This window comes from Dromiciops gliroides, chromosome 2 (assembly GCF_019393635.1).
Source record: "Dromiciops gliroides isolate mDroGli1 chromosome 2, mDroGli1.pri, whole genome shotgun sequence".
Lineage (NCBI taxonomy): Eukaryota > Metazoa > Chordata > Mammalia > Microbiotheria > Microbiotheriidae > Dromiciops > Dromiciops gliroides.
The window spans coordinates 240,815,524-240,831,963 of NC_057862.1; the positions used below are offsets into that span (position 1 = coordinate 240,815,524).

A 16,440-nucleotide genomic window follows, 5' to 3' on the forward strand; every position below is an offset into this window, starting at 1 on the left:
CCCTCTGAAATCTGTTTTCTGACCTTAACATTCAAACAAAACTGCTCTCCAAAGTTAGCAGAGGTCTCATTTGCCAAATCTGAAGGTCTTTTTCTCAGTTCTCATTCTTTATTTATTGGCTGAATTTGGAACTGCTGTCCACCCTCTCTCCTATTGGATATTTTCTCCTTTCTGGGTTTTTGTAACACTAATCTTTTGGTTCTCATCCTACCCAACTAACCCCTCCTTCCTTAATCTTTTTTGCTCGTTTATCATCCTTATTATGCCTATTGACTACGGATCTTCCATAAGGCTCTCTTCTGGGCCTCTTTCTCTTCCTTTTCTACATGTTCTCTTTTGGTGATCTCATTAGCTCCCATGGGTTTAATATAATATAAACATACGTGCATACATATACAAACATATATAACTGATTTTCAGACTTTTATATCATACATAAGTTCCCCCTGGAGCTCTGGTCCCACATCACCAACTGCATATCAGAAATTTCAAACTAGGGTCCCATAGGTCTCTCAAATCCTACAAGTCCAAAACAGACTTCTTTGTCTTTCTCCCTAAACCTTTCCTTCTTCTAAACCACTATTAGTGTTAAAGACACTACATTCTTCCAGTCTCCTGAGTTTGTATGTAATCTTGGCATAACCTGTGACTCACTCTTCCTCAATACAGACATTGATTGAAAAATCTTACTGTTTCTACCTCCTATAACATCTCCTAAATCTGATCCCTTTTCTCCATTCACATGTTACCACCTGAGTTCAAGTTCTCATTACCTCTCATCTATATTATTAGAACAGGGTCCTAATTGGTCTCCCTGACTCAAGTCTCTCTCCATTTCCCACACTGCTTCCAAAGGTATTTTCCTTAAGTGCAAATATGAGCATGTCAGTCCCCTGCTCTATAAAATTCAGGGCTTCCTATTGCATTTAGGATAAAATATAAACTCCTCAATGTGACTTTTTTGAAAGTCTTCACAACCTGGACCTAACCTATCTTTCTAGCCTCACTGTATCTTATGCCCTACTCCTCAACTCTTATGATTTAGCCAAACTGACAAATTTCCTCACAAACAGCACTTCATTTTCTTTTTTCCATATCTTTACAATAGCTATCTTCCTTGCTTGAAAATAAGTTCAAATATAGCTCTTCCTCAAAGTTTATATGCATCAGTTTACTGAATATTGAACTATTAAGTTCAACTGTTTCTTATTTTTGCATATCTAACTGTTTCACCAATCTACTTTTCTAATTTTTAAAAAGCATTAAAAAGTTTTTATTATTTCATTATATAATTTGATGTTTGGAAACACCATTCCCTTTTCCCTCTTTTTGTCTATCTCTAAAAAGTACCTGACTTCAACACCTGACAATTTTAATTATTTAACATTAAATCCATAAATTAGACATCATCTTTGCTAAGCTTCATGGAGGTAAAACCCCATTTGTTTTCATTTGCATTTTCATATGATTGTAGTTTGGAGAGTGCTTTCATGTGGTTATTTAGTTACCAAATCTTTTGAGAACTGTTCAATCAAATCTCTTGACCACTTATCTATTGGAAAATAACGCTTTCTTCAAGAAGAGAGTCAGAAGGCTGTCAGTGTGACAAGCACTGACCACTACCACAAAAGGATATTGCTCATTTCTTAAACAGAAAGTAACTATTACTGATTTACTTAATGAATTTGACTTGAGGAATTCTTTCCAAATTAGTTGTCTATGTCTATCACTTCATTGGACCAAGGTTAAAAATCAAAACAAAATGAGAGAAAAAGGATAAAGGCAAGAAAGCAACACAACATACAATTACACCACCTCCAAACAAAATACTGATGCTGGAAAAGAAGGAAAATGTATGCATGTAAAGAAAAATCACCAATTCCTCCCAAAGCTTAACAGCGGTAAAGCAATCACCACAATGAGGAGTCCAAAGAGGGTCAGAACTATTAGCAAATATTGCTCATACAAAGTGAAGAAGAGCAGCAGGACAAGGCATAACCAGTTTAAGAATAAAGATAGAGGGGCAGCTAGGTGGCACAATGGATAGAGCACTGGCCCTGGATTCAGGAGGACCTGAGTTCAAATCTGGCCTCAGACCCTTGACACTTACTAGTTGTGTGACCCTGGGCAAGTCACTTAACCCCAACTGCCTCACAAAAACAGAATCAAAAACAAAACCAAACAAACAAACAACAAAAAAAAAACAAGAATAAAGATAGGAAGACTAGCGGAACCACATGAAGTACAAACAGACCTCTAGAATGGAGGTCACCCAGTTTTAAATGAATGAAAAGAATGTTTTTCAAGATATCTAAAAGGGGGGAGGGGGGGGGCCGGGAAGAAAGGAAAAAAAACACTGATTTAAAAAAAGGGATGATAGGGGCAGCTAGGTGGCGCAGTGGATAAAGTACCAGTCCTGGATTCAGGAGTACCTGAGTTCAAATCCGGCCTCAGACGCTTGACACTTATTAGCTGTGTGACCCTGGGCAAATGACTTAACCCTCATTGCCCGAAAGAAAGAAAGAAAGAAAGAAAGAAAGAAAGAAAGAAAGAAAGAAAGAAAGAAAGAAAGAAAGAAAGAAAGAAAGGGATGATAGAGAGGGCCTTTAATCATTATAGAGCCATAAATCTGCATTTTAAAATTCTATCAATCCATTATGAGAATGTTCTACACACATAACAAGGATATCTTTGATTTAAACAACAACACAGGAATAAGCAGGCTTTATGACTTTTTGGTAGCTGATATCTTTAGTTATGCTGTGTTTATCATGAAATATTCCCTGACTTAAGAAACCACCAAAACAACTTTATTCAATCAACTCTGAGGATTATCATTCAATCAATCAATCAACTGCCAAACACCTACCATGTACTAGGAGGATATAAATACAAAAATGCTATAATTCTTGCTCTAAAGGAGTTTCTGTTACACTAAGGGGAATAGAACTAGTTTCTCTAAAAGACCATGGAGGACATAAACAAAATAAATATACCGTAGAAGCACTGTCAACTGGGAGAAATCAAGAAAGGTTTTTTGAAGAAGGTGGTACCTGAGCTGAGCTTTGAAATTAGCTAGAGGTTGCAGGTGATAAATATAAAGGAAAAACATGCAAGGCATGGGGAAGAGCACACAGGAAGACACAGAAAAATAGAAGATGGAATAGCATATTTGTATAACAGTAAGGAGTTGTGCCAAAATTATTATCTCCTATGGCTCAGACACATAGGCTGGGCTACTTTTCTACAGAGCCCTACCCTATGAAGGTTAGGTTCATTTTTCCTGAAAAGGTATAGAAACCATTCTCAAGACTTAATTGACCACTGATGTAGCTTCCCAGTACCTTAAGTACAAAAGCCAGTAAAGGAGAAGTTGGTTACTCCCTTCTCAGGTTGAATGATGTACCAGCATGGGCAATGGAGGCAGGGAAGCCACATCCAAATGAATTAATGCTCATCCCCACTGAAAAACCTTTACATGCTATGACTAATCTAACAATATAATAATGTTGAGACTTCCAGGTCATAGGACTGGAATTCTATTGGCAGATCTGTTCATGTTATCTTATTAATTCTCAGCACTTAGGAGGATTTGGCACATAATAGGTACTTAATAAATTCTTGATGACTGCTGACTATTATATGAGAGAATTTTCTATTTCACTCAATTTTGAAAACATATACACACACAAGTGGTGAAATTAAAATAAAACAGAAACCCAATATTTCATGTTGGTGTGCTCCTCACATATATGACAGCTTCCTTAACTAAATCTTGCAGATGAATAACTCTGCAAAGAAAGTGACAAGGTGACTTGAACAATTTCAGTGTCATGAGGAAAAATGTGTCTATTAGGCAATTTATCCTGAGCAGGAACACCTAGAAAAATTGTAGTTGCTTTTAATAGAAGATACATTTGCTGGGCATAAGGGAGAGAGGGGCATGGCAACAGAAGAAATTTGACATAGATGTCTATAAAATAATATTTCTAAAAATAATTTATTTTTTTCAATCTTTGGCATGAACCAAAGGAAATATTCAAAATTCAGGTTCATTTAATGGCATCTTCTTCCAAATGTCCTATTTAAGTGAAAAGATAAAAGAACTGTATCTGAATTTCTTAAAATACATCACTAAAATACATTGTTAAGTTAAATCTTGAGGTTAGACTTCGGTGATTTCTGTTAGATGATAAAAGTACTAGCAGGATTAAAATCCAAGTCCTCGTATTACAAATGCTATGGTAACTCCAAAAACATACATATAAAGGATGTATGCTCACCACAATGCCTAGGGCAATTTTAGCATTTAGGATACATTCAAATGGGCTCTGAAGGGCCAATTATATTCCAGGAAAGGGAATAAAAAAAAATCAACATTGACTATTCCCAGAAAAAGTTATGCTGTGGTGGATAGTGCACTGGCCCTGGAGTCTAGAGTACCTGAGTTCAAATCCGGCTTCAGAAACTTAACACTTACTAGCTGTGTGACCCTGGGCAAGTCACTTAACCCCAGTTGCCTCACTAAAAAAAAAAAGTTATGCTATACATAAGAAAAATGTTGTGTGTTATCAGGAAGCATATTTGAAACAAGACAATGAAAAGGTAGCATGACAGAATGGAGAGAGCATCAAGTTCTGCTTTGGACATATACTGGAGATGCAAAGCAAGTCAATTAACCTCTCAGGGGTCCCAGGAATCTCTCCAAGGTTATACATTATAAAATACTAGTAAAGTGAGGTTAATCTTCCGCCCTCACTGCTCAGTTTCTTATGACATGGAAAAACAAGTTTGCTCCAGAAAAAAAAGGAAAGGAGAAAAGACATAAGACAACGTGTTACTCTTCTCAAGTAGAAAATCTGGGGTATATATATCAAATTGCTTACCAACTTAGAGAAGGGGAAGAGAATTAGGAACTCAAAAATGTTCTAAATAAATGTTAAACGTTGTTTTTATGTATAATTGGGCAAAAAATATTTTTTTTAAATCTGGGGTATAGCTTAAAAGCACTGTACTGAAATCAAATTAAAATTTTAAATTGTTTTTACAGGTAGCAGGAAAAAATAAAATATCCTTCTTTAAAAATCTGGGGTAGGGGCAGCTAGGTGGCACAGTGATAGAGCACCGGCCCTGGAGTCAGGAGTACCTGAGTTCAAATCTGGCTTCAGACACTTAACACTTACTAGCTGTGTGACCCTGGGCAAGTCACTTAACCCCAATTGCCTCACTAAAAAAAAAAAAAAAATCTGGGGTAGAAGATAGCAGAGGAAAGGCAGTGAGCTCTTGAACTCTTGAACCAATTGCTCCAAAAACCATCAAAATAATGCCATAGGACAATGCCTGGAATAGCAAAACCCACAGAAGAATGTGTTGAAATCATCTTCTAACCAAGAACAGCTTGGAAAGTCATAAGGAGAGAGCTGCTGTGCTGAAACAGGAGTGGAGCCCAACCCCACAGTCACCCTGACACAGATCCAGTCCCAGGAAGGCCTCACCAGAGGAGACCCCCAGAGCCTCTGAATCTGCTGAAGCGCCAGCGTCATATGAAACTAAGCTCAGAGTCTGGTGAGAGGGCTGAGCACTTGGAAGGGGGGAGACTTCAGGGGTCTATGCTGGTTCTGAGGCAGAAGTTGGGTTTTTCACCCCTGCTGGGAACCAGGAGGTAGGCTTGAGTAGCAGTGCCCCAGGTTGGGGAGGGGCACCGGCTCCTGGGAGCGGACAACCACAACACACAAAGCTGGTTGATTAGCAAGTTGGTCTGGGGTCATCTGTGGATCAGGGAACAGGCCAGACAAGTGAAGAACCTGATCCTCCTTAAATCATACCACCTGGGACACCTTGAACCTTAGGACAGTGCAGCCTGGAAACAGTGCCCCACTTTAAGGAGCTAAAAGTCAAGTAAAAGAAAGGCAAGAGGAGCAAACAGAAAAAGGTGAGGACCATAGAAAGTTTCTTCAGTGACAAGGAAGATCAAGGGGCACCCTCAGAGGAAGATGTCAATGTCAGGGCCCCTATATCTAAAGCTTCCAAGAAAAATATGAATTGGTATCAGGCCATAGAGGTGCTCAAAAAGGACTTTGAAGATATAGTTAGAGAGGTAGAGGAAAAAATGGAAAGAGAAATGAAGGTGATGCAGGAAAGACATGAGAAAAAAGTCAACAGACTGAAAAGTCAAATTGGCCAAATGGAAAAGGAGGTACAAAGCTCTCTGAGGAAAATAATTGCCTAAGAATTAGGATTGAACAAATGGAAACTAGTAACTTTATGAGAAACCAAGGCACAATAAAGCAAATCCAAATGAATAAAAAAAAGAGGGCAATGTGAAATATCTTCTTGGAAAAACTGACCCGGAAAATAGGTCCAGGAGAGATAATTTAAAAATTGTTGGTCTGCCTGAAAACCATGATCAAGGAAAGGGCTTAGACATCATCTTCCAAGATATTCTCAGGGAAAATTGCCCTGATATTCTAGAAGCAGAAGGTAAAATAGAAATTGAAAGAATCTACAGATCACCTCCAGAAAGAGATCCCAAAAGGAAAACTCCTAGGAATATTATAGCCAAATTCCAGAGCTCCTAGGTCAAGGAGAAAATATTGCAAGCTGCCAAAAAGAAAGATTTCAAGGACTGTGGAGCCCCAGTCAGGATAGCAAAAGATCTAGCAGCTTCTACATTAAAGGACCAGAGGGCATGGAATATGATATTCCAGAGGGTAAAGGAGTTGGGATTACAAGCAAGAATCACCTACCCAGCAAAACTGATCATAATCTTGCAGAGGAAAAAAATGGGACTTTAATGAAAAAAAAGGACTTTCAGGTATTCATGATGAAAAGACCTGAACTGAATGGCAAATTTGACTTTCAAATACAAGACCCTAGAGAACCATAAAAAATTGGAGTTGGGGGACATACCTGGGGTCATGCAGTGGGTGATTGTCTTGTGTCTGAGGCCAGGTTTTGGCTGGGATCCCCCTGGTCCAGGGTGGATGCTTTATCCATTGTGTCACCTAACTGCCCCATGATGACATTTTTAGGGTTAAATTGAGGGGTGAGGGGAATGTACTGGGGCAGGGGGAAGGGCAGAGGTAGTATGGGATGAAATCCTACATGAAAGAAACAGGAAAGGGCTTATAGAGTGGGGGAAGAGATGGAGGAGGAACAGGGCAGTAAATGAATTTTACACTCATCAGAAAAGGTTCAAAGACCTTAATCTCATCAGAGTTGCCTCAAGGAGGGATTAACACACATACACACACACAAATGGGTGGAGTAACTATTTAATCTGGGCAGTCAGTGAGTCTAACACTCATCAGAATTGGCTCAAAGACCTCAATCTTATCAGAATTGACTCAAGGAGAGAATTGCATACACACTCAATTGGGTGGAGTAATCCCTCTAACCCTGCAGGAAAATAGGAGGGGAAGGGGATAAAGAGAAAAAGGACAAAAGAAGGAAGGGCAGATTGGGGGAGGGGACAGAGAGAAGCAAATCCCTTTTGAAGAGGGATAGGATGAAAGAAGATGGATAATAGAAAAATATCATATGGAAGGAAATAGGATGGAAGGGAAACAGTTAACAATAGTAATCATGAAAAAGAGAAAAGGGGGAAAAATTGTACAAAAAATATTTATAGCAACTTTGTGGTGGCTAAAAATTGAGAATCAAGGGAATATCCATCAATTGAGGAATGACAGAAGAAGCTGTGGTATATGATTGTGGTGGAATGGTCTTGTGTTATAGGAAATGACAAACAGGATAATCCCAGAAAAACCTAGAAAGACTCATGAACTGATGTATGGTGAAGTGAGCAGAACTGGGAGGACATTGTGCATACTGACAGCAGTATTATTCAATGAGCAATTGTAAATGCCAACTACTTTCCATAATACATTGATCCAAGACAATCCCAAGGGACTAATGATGAAGCATACTATCCACCCCAATAGAAAGAACTAATGATGAAGCATACTATCCACTTCCATAGAAAGAACTGATAAAAAGAGCACTTGTGGATTGAACATATATGACCTGGTTGCTGTCTTGTGGAGGGTGGAGGAAAGGGAAGGAGGGAGAAAAATGTGGAACTCTAAATCTTATGAAAATGAATGTTGAAAACTACCCTTACATGTAACTGGAAAAAATAAAATAAATGTTTGTTGCAAGAAAAAACAAAATAAAAATAAAAATAAAAATCTGGGGTAGAGATTAAACACACAGAGCTCCTGACACAATTATCCCCAAAACAGCAATAAAACAACCCCTGGAGCAGCAAAACCCACAAAAAGATGCGCTGAGATTATTTTCCAGCCAAAGACAGATTAGAAGGGGCTGTGCTGGGCGGCTAGGTAGCGCAGTGGATAAAGCACAGGCCCTGGATTCAGGAGTACCTGAGTTCAAATCCAGCCTCAGACACTTGACACTTACTAGTTGTGTGACCCTGGGCAAGTCACTTAACCCCCATTGCCCTGCAAAAAGAAAAAAAAAAAAAGAAGGGGCTGTGCTGGGCTGCTAGCAGAGTCCAACTGCACAATCCAGCTGAAACAGACCCCACGCACCCTGTGCCATAGGAACTTACCCCCGGGGCCTCTGAAACAGCTGCAGCACAATCATCTTCTGGAACTAAGCTTACAGTTCAGGTGAGAGGGCTGAACAGCTGCTGGCCAGGGGGAAAAATACAGGGGTGTCTGTGGGACCTAAGGAGGAATGTGGCTATCCTACCTCAGTGGGGAACCAGGAAGAAATCTTGAATGGCGGGAGGTCCAAGTGGAGGAGGGGCACAGGCTCACCAGAGCTAAGAACCACCACAGCACACAAAGTTCTGCTGGCTGGTTAATTAGCAAGTTGGATTGAGGTTTTCTTCGGACCAGAGAACAGGCCAGGCAGAGAAAAACCTGACCTCCCTCAAACCAAAACACCTGGGACCCTCTGAAGCTTCAGATAGTATAGCTTGGAAGTAGGGCCTCACTGTGAGAGGGAGTTAAAAGTCAAGTAAAAAATGGTAAGAGGAGCAAACAAAGAAAGTTGAGAACTATAGAAAGTTTCTTTAGTGATAAGGAAGATCAAGGTGTACTCTCAGAAGAGGATAACAACCTCAGGGCCCCTACATCCAAAGCTTCCAAGAAAAATATCAGTTAGTGTCAGGCCATGGAAGTGCTCAAAAGGGACTTTGAAGAGAAAGTAGGAAAGATAGAAGGAAGATTTAGAGAGGTGGAGGAAAGAATGGAAAGAGAAATGAGAGCAATGCAGGAGAGTCATGAGAAAAAAGTCAACAGCTTGAAAAGCCAAATGGAAAAGGAGATACAAAAGCTCTCTGAAGAAAATAATTGCCTAAGTATTAGGATTGAACAAATGGAAGATAGTGACTTTATGAGAAACCAAGACATGGTAAAGCAAATCCAAATGAATAAAAAAATAGAGGTAAATTGAACTGGGCTTTCAACTATATTTAGGAAAAATAGTGCAGCACTTAAAATTACCTCAGTTTTCTCCTGAAAAAGGAAATCCCTTATTATTCTAGAAATGACATTTCAGTGGTAAATGATAGAACTGTCTCTTGACTCTTCTCAGCAATACAATGGTCATGATGGAAAATGCTCTCCAAATCCAGAAAAAAAAAAGAACTATGGAATCTAGATGCAGAATAAACCATACTATTTCTATTTTGTTGTGGTGGTTTTTCTTTCTTGAGGTTTTTCCTTTTAGCTCTGATTCTTCGTATACAACATGACTAATACAGAAATATGTTTAATGTGATTGTACATATATAACCTATATCAGATTGCTTGCTGTGTTGGGGAAGGGAGAAGGAGGGGAGGAAAGGATAAAAATTTGAAACTAGAAATCTTACAAAAACAAATGTTGAAACTATCTCTATAAGTTACTGGAAAATAATAAAATATTTTTATGGAATAAAACAATAGCACAGTCTCTAAGAAAAACCAAAATTGTAGGTCAACCAAAGCACAATGGAAAGATACATAGCAGGTGTAGATAGCCTGCAACATGGTAGGAATGATGAATCCCATGAACAAAGTAGTGTAAAATATATCACACAGAACATGTGTAAGTGGAAAGAGAGGTGACTAATGTATTAAAAGTAAGAGATAATGATAAAAGGCACATGCTATCCAGCAACCAACATATGAGCAAGAGATCAAGAGGAAGTTCATGAACAAACTGAGTGTCCCTGATTTTAAGGAAGAGATGAGAAGGTATGTATGGGTTGCAATGATCACCTTTGGAGGGAGTACCCACATTTGATATGATTAGAGATCCAACAAAATAATGAAGTACCGTTTATCCCTATCATCCCTGATTGCCATCACCCATAACAAACTGGCTGAATTAAAAAGGCTCTCCATAGTTAAAGAAATCATATCAATTTTGTGGCATACAGGAGTTGGTATTTTCATCTGGAATACACAAATAGTAAAGGGCAAAGAAAATGAGCAATTGTACATCAATGATTCAATCAACAAACAAGCATTTATTAAGCACGTAGCAGTCTAAGAGAATTTTGTTCAGTCACTTTCAATGCTATCTGAAACAATGCATTTTGGTTCAAAATAATTCTCTGAATTCTAATAGGTATAAGATTGCAAGGATTCTCATAAAATAAGCATCTTTAGAAGGAGGATGGTACTCACAGCCAAATCCCATACCATGCTACCTGATGATTTCTTACTCTCTAAGAGGTCTGAAGCACAAGAATAAGTCTGGAATGGAATTAGGGTCTTCTTTCTCTTTTGCTGCCACCAGTCTTATAACAAGTGAGTGAGAATTTCAAAACCTAGATGTGTCCAAAACCAGAGGATCATAGTTTTTAGAACTGGAAGGGGCCTCAGAGATCATGCACTCTTTCCCCTTCACTTTACAGATGAGGATGAGGAAACAGCTTGAGAGAGGCTTACTTATCTGGCCAAAGTCACATAGCAGGAAGTCAAACCCAGGTCCTTTTTACTCCTGATCTAAGTTATTACTCCTACCATAAAACCGCTACTTCCCTTTAGCTCACCTCAGGAGAAACAAAAACAAAGGGGGCTGAGTTGTTTAAAGCTTCATTAATAGTATCTAGCAGTAAGGAAAAACCACAAAAAGGGTGGAACTGAGAAGACAAAACTCTGGATGACCTCTAATTCCAGTCTTGATGATTCTCACCAGCCATGGGTTAAGAGTAGACCTAGGGGCAGCTAGGTGGTGAAGTGGATAAAGTACCAGCCCTGGATTCAGGAGGAACTGAGTTCAGATCCAGCCTCACACACTTGACACTTACTAGTTGTGTGATCCTGGACAAGTCACTTAACCCTCATTGCTCCACCAAAAAAAAAAAAAAAGTTTCGACTGAATTCAAGCTTTTGATCGACTTAAGTTTCATAGTCACTGCACGTCCCTAAGGTACTTTATGTTCAATTAATACCATTGCCTGAGTCTCAGGACAACAACTCTGTTCATTGTGTTATATTTATTAATTCCTTCCCTCTCTCCTAGAAGGAACAACATGCCTTAACTATATTAATAATAATAAATGATTTCTATTAAGGCTAAAGGAACATTATCTTCCAGAATTTCACTTACCCCTTGCTCATCTAGCTTCATGAGTTGTTCTGTGACTTTGGGGGTGTTAAAGGCCAGCCTCAGACACTGAACATTTAGCTCAGGAATCACATGCTCCAACACTTCTTTCAAAGGTAGTCCTCTAGCTGTACAATGCTTTGCTGTTGAAGGGATGGCATCTTCTAGTACGGCACCTCTTAATGTTAGGAGCTGGAAAAAAGAAATACATTCCAATAAGGCCTCTCCAGCATACTAGTATACCTCACCTCAAACAGTTTTTATCATAGAAATTGGTGATCTTCAGGGGCAGCTAGGTGGCACAATGGATAAAGCACTAGCCCTGGATTCAGGAGGACCTGAGTTCAAATCCAGCCTCAGACACTTGACACTTACTAGCCATGTGACCCTGGGCAAGTCACTTAACCTTCACTGCCCTCCCCCTCCAAATCAGTGATCTTAACCAAGTCATACAGTTTCATGTTTAGGGAGGGATGAATTAGTTTTAACAGGTTAAATAAAGAATGGAAAAAGAATTCAAGAGATAGCATGAGAATCTTATGTTAATATTTATGAATGAAAAGATGGGGCAAATATTTTAAGAATTACTAAAGAAAGTCAAAAAGAATGCAAAATGGGATACCTGGAAGGGCATGTGGTAAAAATAAAATATAATTTACTAAATTACAAAAACTAAATGGCTTAAATCACTTAAATTGTTTACTAAGCTTCAAACTCCTCTGGCATTTAAAGCACTGCACAATTGGGCATCATCCTGCATTTCCAAACTTATATTACCCCTTCCCCCATAATAAACACTGTACTCCAGCCAAAGGAGACTACTCCCAGCTCCCCAGAAACACAACTGAGATTTTATGCCTATCTTTGTGCATAAAATTCGTTATATCTGGAACACTCTATTTCATGGTTTTTGCATGCTGAATAAAAATTCTATTTAAAGACACCTCAATGCACACCCAAATGAAATCTTACCTTCTTTATTAATCTCTGCTTAATCTTTCTTCTTAGCTTCCTCCCACTGATAACAATTTTATCTATCAAATTCACAAAGCATTTTCTTTTATAACTCAAATGAAATGATGATGAACTACTGTGTAAGGTAATAATGTTTTCTCTCTGTAAATTATAACTTCCAAGAGGGCAGGGACAGTAGCTTAACTAAACTTTGTATTTTCCCCAATCCACTGGAACAGTGTTCTGTACACAGTAGGCACTTAAGTGTTCGATGAATTGTGCTCAACCAAAAAGTAAAACATAAAGCCTTATGTTATCTTTATTCAAAGCTAAGAGGATATTAATTTTAATCTAATTAGAACAAGTTAGTAGCCCAATCCTCAAATATAAACCTCTTTTGTCCTTTCCCCTTTTTCTTAAAAGGCCTTCTTTTTCTTCAGATGGAATGTGCATTTAAATTAACAAAAGAGTCAAAGGGAAATTCCTGTGTATTAATGACTAACTCAGGAAGAGCTAATGCTCCTCAGGCACAAACCCTAATAGAGTCTTAATTCCCAGGAAATGCCATGTACCACTTGTAAATCTAAGTTAAATATTGCCCATGAAGGAGAGAAAAAGATTTGGAAAAGATAAAATCAATATGCTGGCTTATATTAATCTTCATACATGAGGAAGAGACTTGTGCTATTTGTAGTGAGCAGATCTGATTAGCATATTTCCGCTTTCATTTGCATGTAATTTTTCACACAGTGCTGATGATGTGAAAAACTTTGTTCTTACTATTTAATATCTAATTCTGACAAAAATAGATCCTTTCTTTTTTTTTAATATAGGAATAGCTGAATAACTCAGTTATTATGGTTTTTCCTTTTATTCTGTAACAGACCATGGGAACTGAGGCCACAAACATTCCCTATTTAGAAACTAGCCGAGCAATTTTATTTAGCACAGCAGGGGCAAAAGGGAGACAAATAGTTAATTTCACAAAAGATGAAGTCTATGGGGGAAAAAATGGAAAAGAATGACCCTCCTTTCAACATAATTACTTTTGCTCTTGGTAATTTCCAAGTCATTAGTGTTATTAATGACTAGGCCCATGTCTTTCAGAAAATAAAGTCAGTCCAAAAAGTCTCTGTGCTCCAATGTGAAAATGGCTTACACGAAGCTGGAATCAAGTAGATCTGAGTTCAAATCAAGCCTCAGACATCCACCAAACTATGTGACCTTGGGCATATTACCTAATCTGATTGCCTCAGTTTTCTCATCTGTAAAAAATTTGTTTCTAATAATATGTTGTGATTTCCTGATAATATATACTGGGGATGACTTAGCAGAAAGACCACTAGCATGAGAGAAGAAACTCTTTACTCATTTAACTCATGCTTTGGATTAAGACCTTTAATACCTGTGATGTCTGTTACAGACTCTGTAATGAAAATAATCTCCCTACTGACTACTTCATAAGATTGGTCATAGAGCAAGTAAGATTATGCATGGAAAAATGATGTTAAAGTACATACAGTGATAGAACAAAAGGTTTATTATTTATAGTCCCTGATAGGTATATGTGGATTCATCCTTCCTGTTCAATAAATAGCCTACAAAATACAGTTATGGTAGTAATCCAGCTACAATATTGCTAGTTTTCATTCTAAGAGAATACAAATGAAAAGGTCAATTAAATGGTTATTAACTCTATGCAGATTACGTTCCAATCTATTTAGCCACTCCTAGTCTCTCTGCTGAATCCCAATCTCTTACACAAAGATGCCTCAGTACAGGACGAATGGGATATCCTAGAAGCATCTCAAATTCAACATGTCCAGAAAAATTCCTTATCTTTCTCCCCAAACATTCTCCTTTTCTGAACTTCCCTATTACTTATCAAGGTTCACAACCTCAGCATGATCTTCAACTCCTCCCTCTCACAAACCTTACACATTATCCTGTCAGTTGCCATATCTTATAAATTATTTCTCCTCAGCATCTCTCACACATCTCTTTCTCTGCACATCATCCCTTTTCTAAACTACTGCAAAAGCTTCCAAGGTCTCTCTCCCTGAAGAGCCACTCCAATAGATCCTTCACACTCAGCTGCCAAGTCTGACCATGTCACCATTCTGCTCAATAAGCTCCATGGCTCTAGATTATTTCCAGGATCAAATATAAAGTTCTTTGGAATTTAAAGCTCTTCACAACCTAGTGTCTTCCCATCTTCATAACATTCTTACAGTCTATACTTCTATGATCCAGCCAAGCTGCCATCCCCGCTGCTGTAATCCTTGCTACTCTCTTTCCTGCCTCTGCCTAGGCCCATTTCCCATTCTATGACTTAGGATTCCTGCCTTGCATTAAGACTCAGCCCAAGCACTACCTCTTCCAGAATGCCTCTCCACTCCCTAGCTGCTAGTGCTATCTCCTTAGGGTTAGTGTTCTAGGGGGCACAGTGGATAGAGTGTTGGCAGTCAGGAGGACAGTTAATAGCTGTGTTACCATGGAAGTCACTTAACCTGCATTTGTCTCAGTTTCCTCATCTGTAAAAATGAGGATAATAATAATACCTACCTCCCAGGGTTGTTGTGAGGATCAAATGGGATAATAATTGTAAAGTGTTTAGCATAGTGCCTGGCACACAGTTAGTGATAAATGTTAGTAGTGGTGGAAGTATTACTGATGCATGTTATATTAATCAATACTGAATAAAATGACTTCTCAGAGGATTTCATATTTGAAGTACTATTGTATATTGCATCTTTGTCAAAATACCACAGATAACCTTTCACCTATATCAATATTATAACAGGTTTATATGGTAAAGAAATATCTTAAAAACCATCCTGGGGGCGGCTAGGTGGTGCAGTGGATAAAGCACTGGCCTTGGAATCAGGAGGACCTGAGTTCAAATCCAGTCTCAGACACTTGACACTTACTAGCTGTGTGACCCTGGGCAAGTCACTTAACCCTCATTGCCCCTAAAAAAAAAAACAAAAAACCATCCTGCCTAATTCTTTTCCAATTTGTTGAAGATTGTAGTAATGCAAACGTCACCAAATGGAGTTTTTCAACTATTGCTAATGTTTAGGAAACCAAAAATTAAAGTTCTAAGTTTCTGAGTGGTTGTTCCACATTTGGCTTGCATCTGCCAACAAGCTGAATTTGAAGTATTTAATTATAAAAATAAAGCTCCAACAAAAAACAATTATGTTTAATGAACTTCATTTGAACTGTTAATTCTAATATCAAAGGCTAAGGAAAGTGCCTCTAAAAAGAAACTCTAGGAATTCAGTAGAAGCAGAGCACTACTCAATGGAGCTTCAGTACAAGTTAAGGGGGTAGTGGGAGATCAAGGGTCAACATAGTCACAGAGTCACTCCAAACAAATTATGAATGGAGAAGCAGAGGGAACAGCAAGAATCCCAGAAAAGATTTAACTGCCTCAAAAACAAACAGAGACAAGAAAAGATTGTCCTTTTGTGTGTGTGTGGGGGGGGGGAAGGAAGTAAATCTGTAATCAAATCAATAAGCATTTGTTCAATGCCTACCATGTGTTGAGCACTGTGCAAAAGAGAAAATGGAACTCACTGTGATTAGCCTTTATTTTCTCAGTATGTTTGTGAGGTGATGTCCTCAGCTTAAAGGAAGGAGAATGTATAGGGAAAAAAAGAGGTTGGGAGTAGCCATTGTGGGGACTGTAACAGAGAGTCAATTACACCTGGGTTAGCAACCCGACTTTGACACATACTAGCTGAGTGACCACAGATAAGTTAATTATCCTCTCTGAGCCTCTGTTTCCTCATCTGTAAAATGGGGGTAATGAGGCCTGGATTACCCTTCAGAGGGCTGTCATGAGGCTTAAAGCTATATAAAACACTTTGCAAAGCCTTAAAGCACTGCATGTCAAGTTAATAATAATGATAA

At 38.5% G+C, this 16,440-nt stretch overlaps 1 protein-coding gene across 1 annotated transcript in view; it reads right to left on the reverse strand.

Annotated features, from left to right (window-relative positions):
* Positions 1-16,440, reverse strand: part of SIPA1L1 (signal induced proliferation associated 1 like 1) — a 381,936-nt gene that overhangs the window by 129,848 nt on the left and 235,648 nt on the right. The window contains 1 exon segment of the mRNA XM_043981815.1: positions 11,572-11,760. Within this exon segment, the coding sequence (XP_043837750.1) occupies positions 11,572-11,760 (189 nt within the window).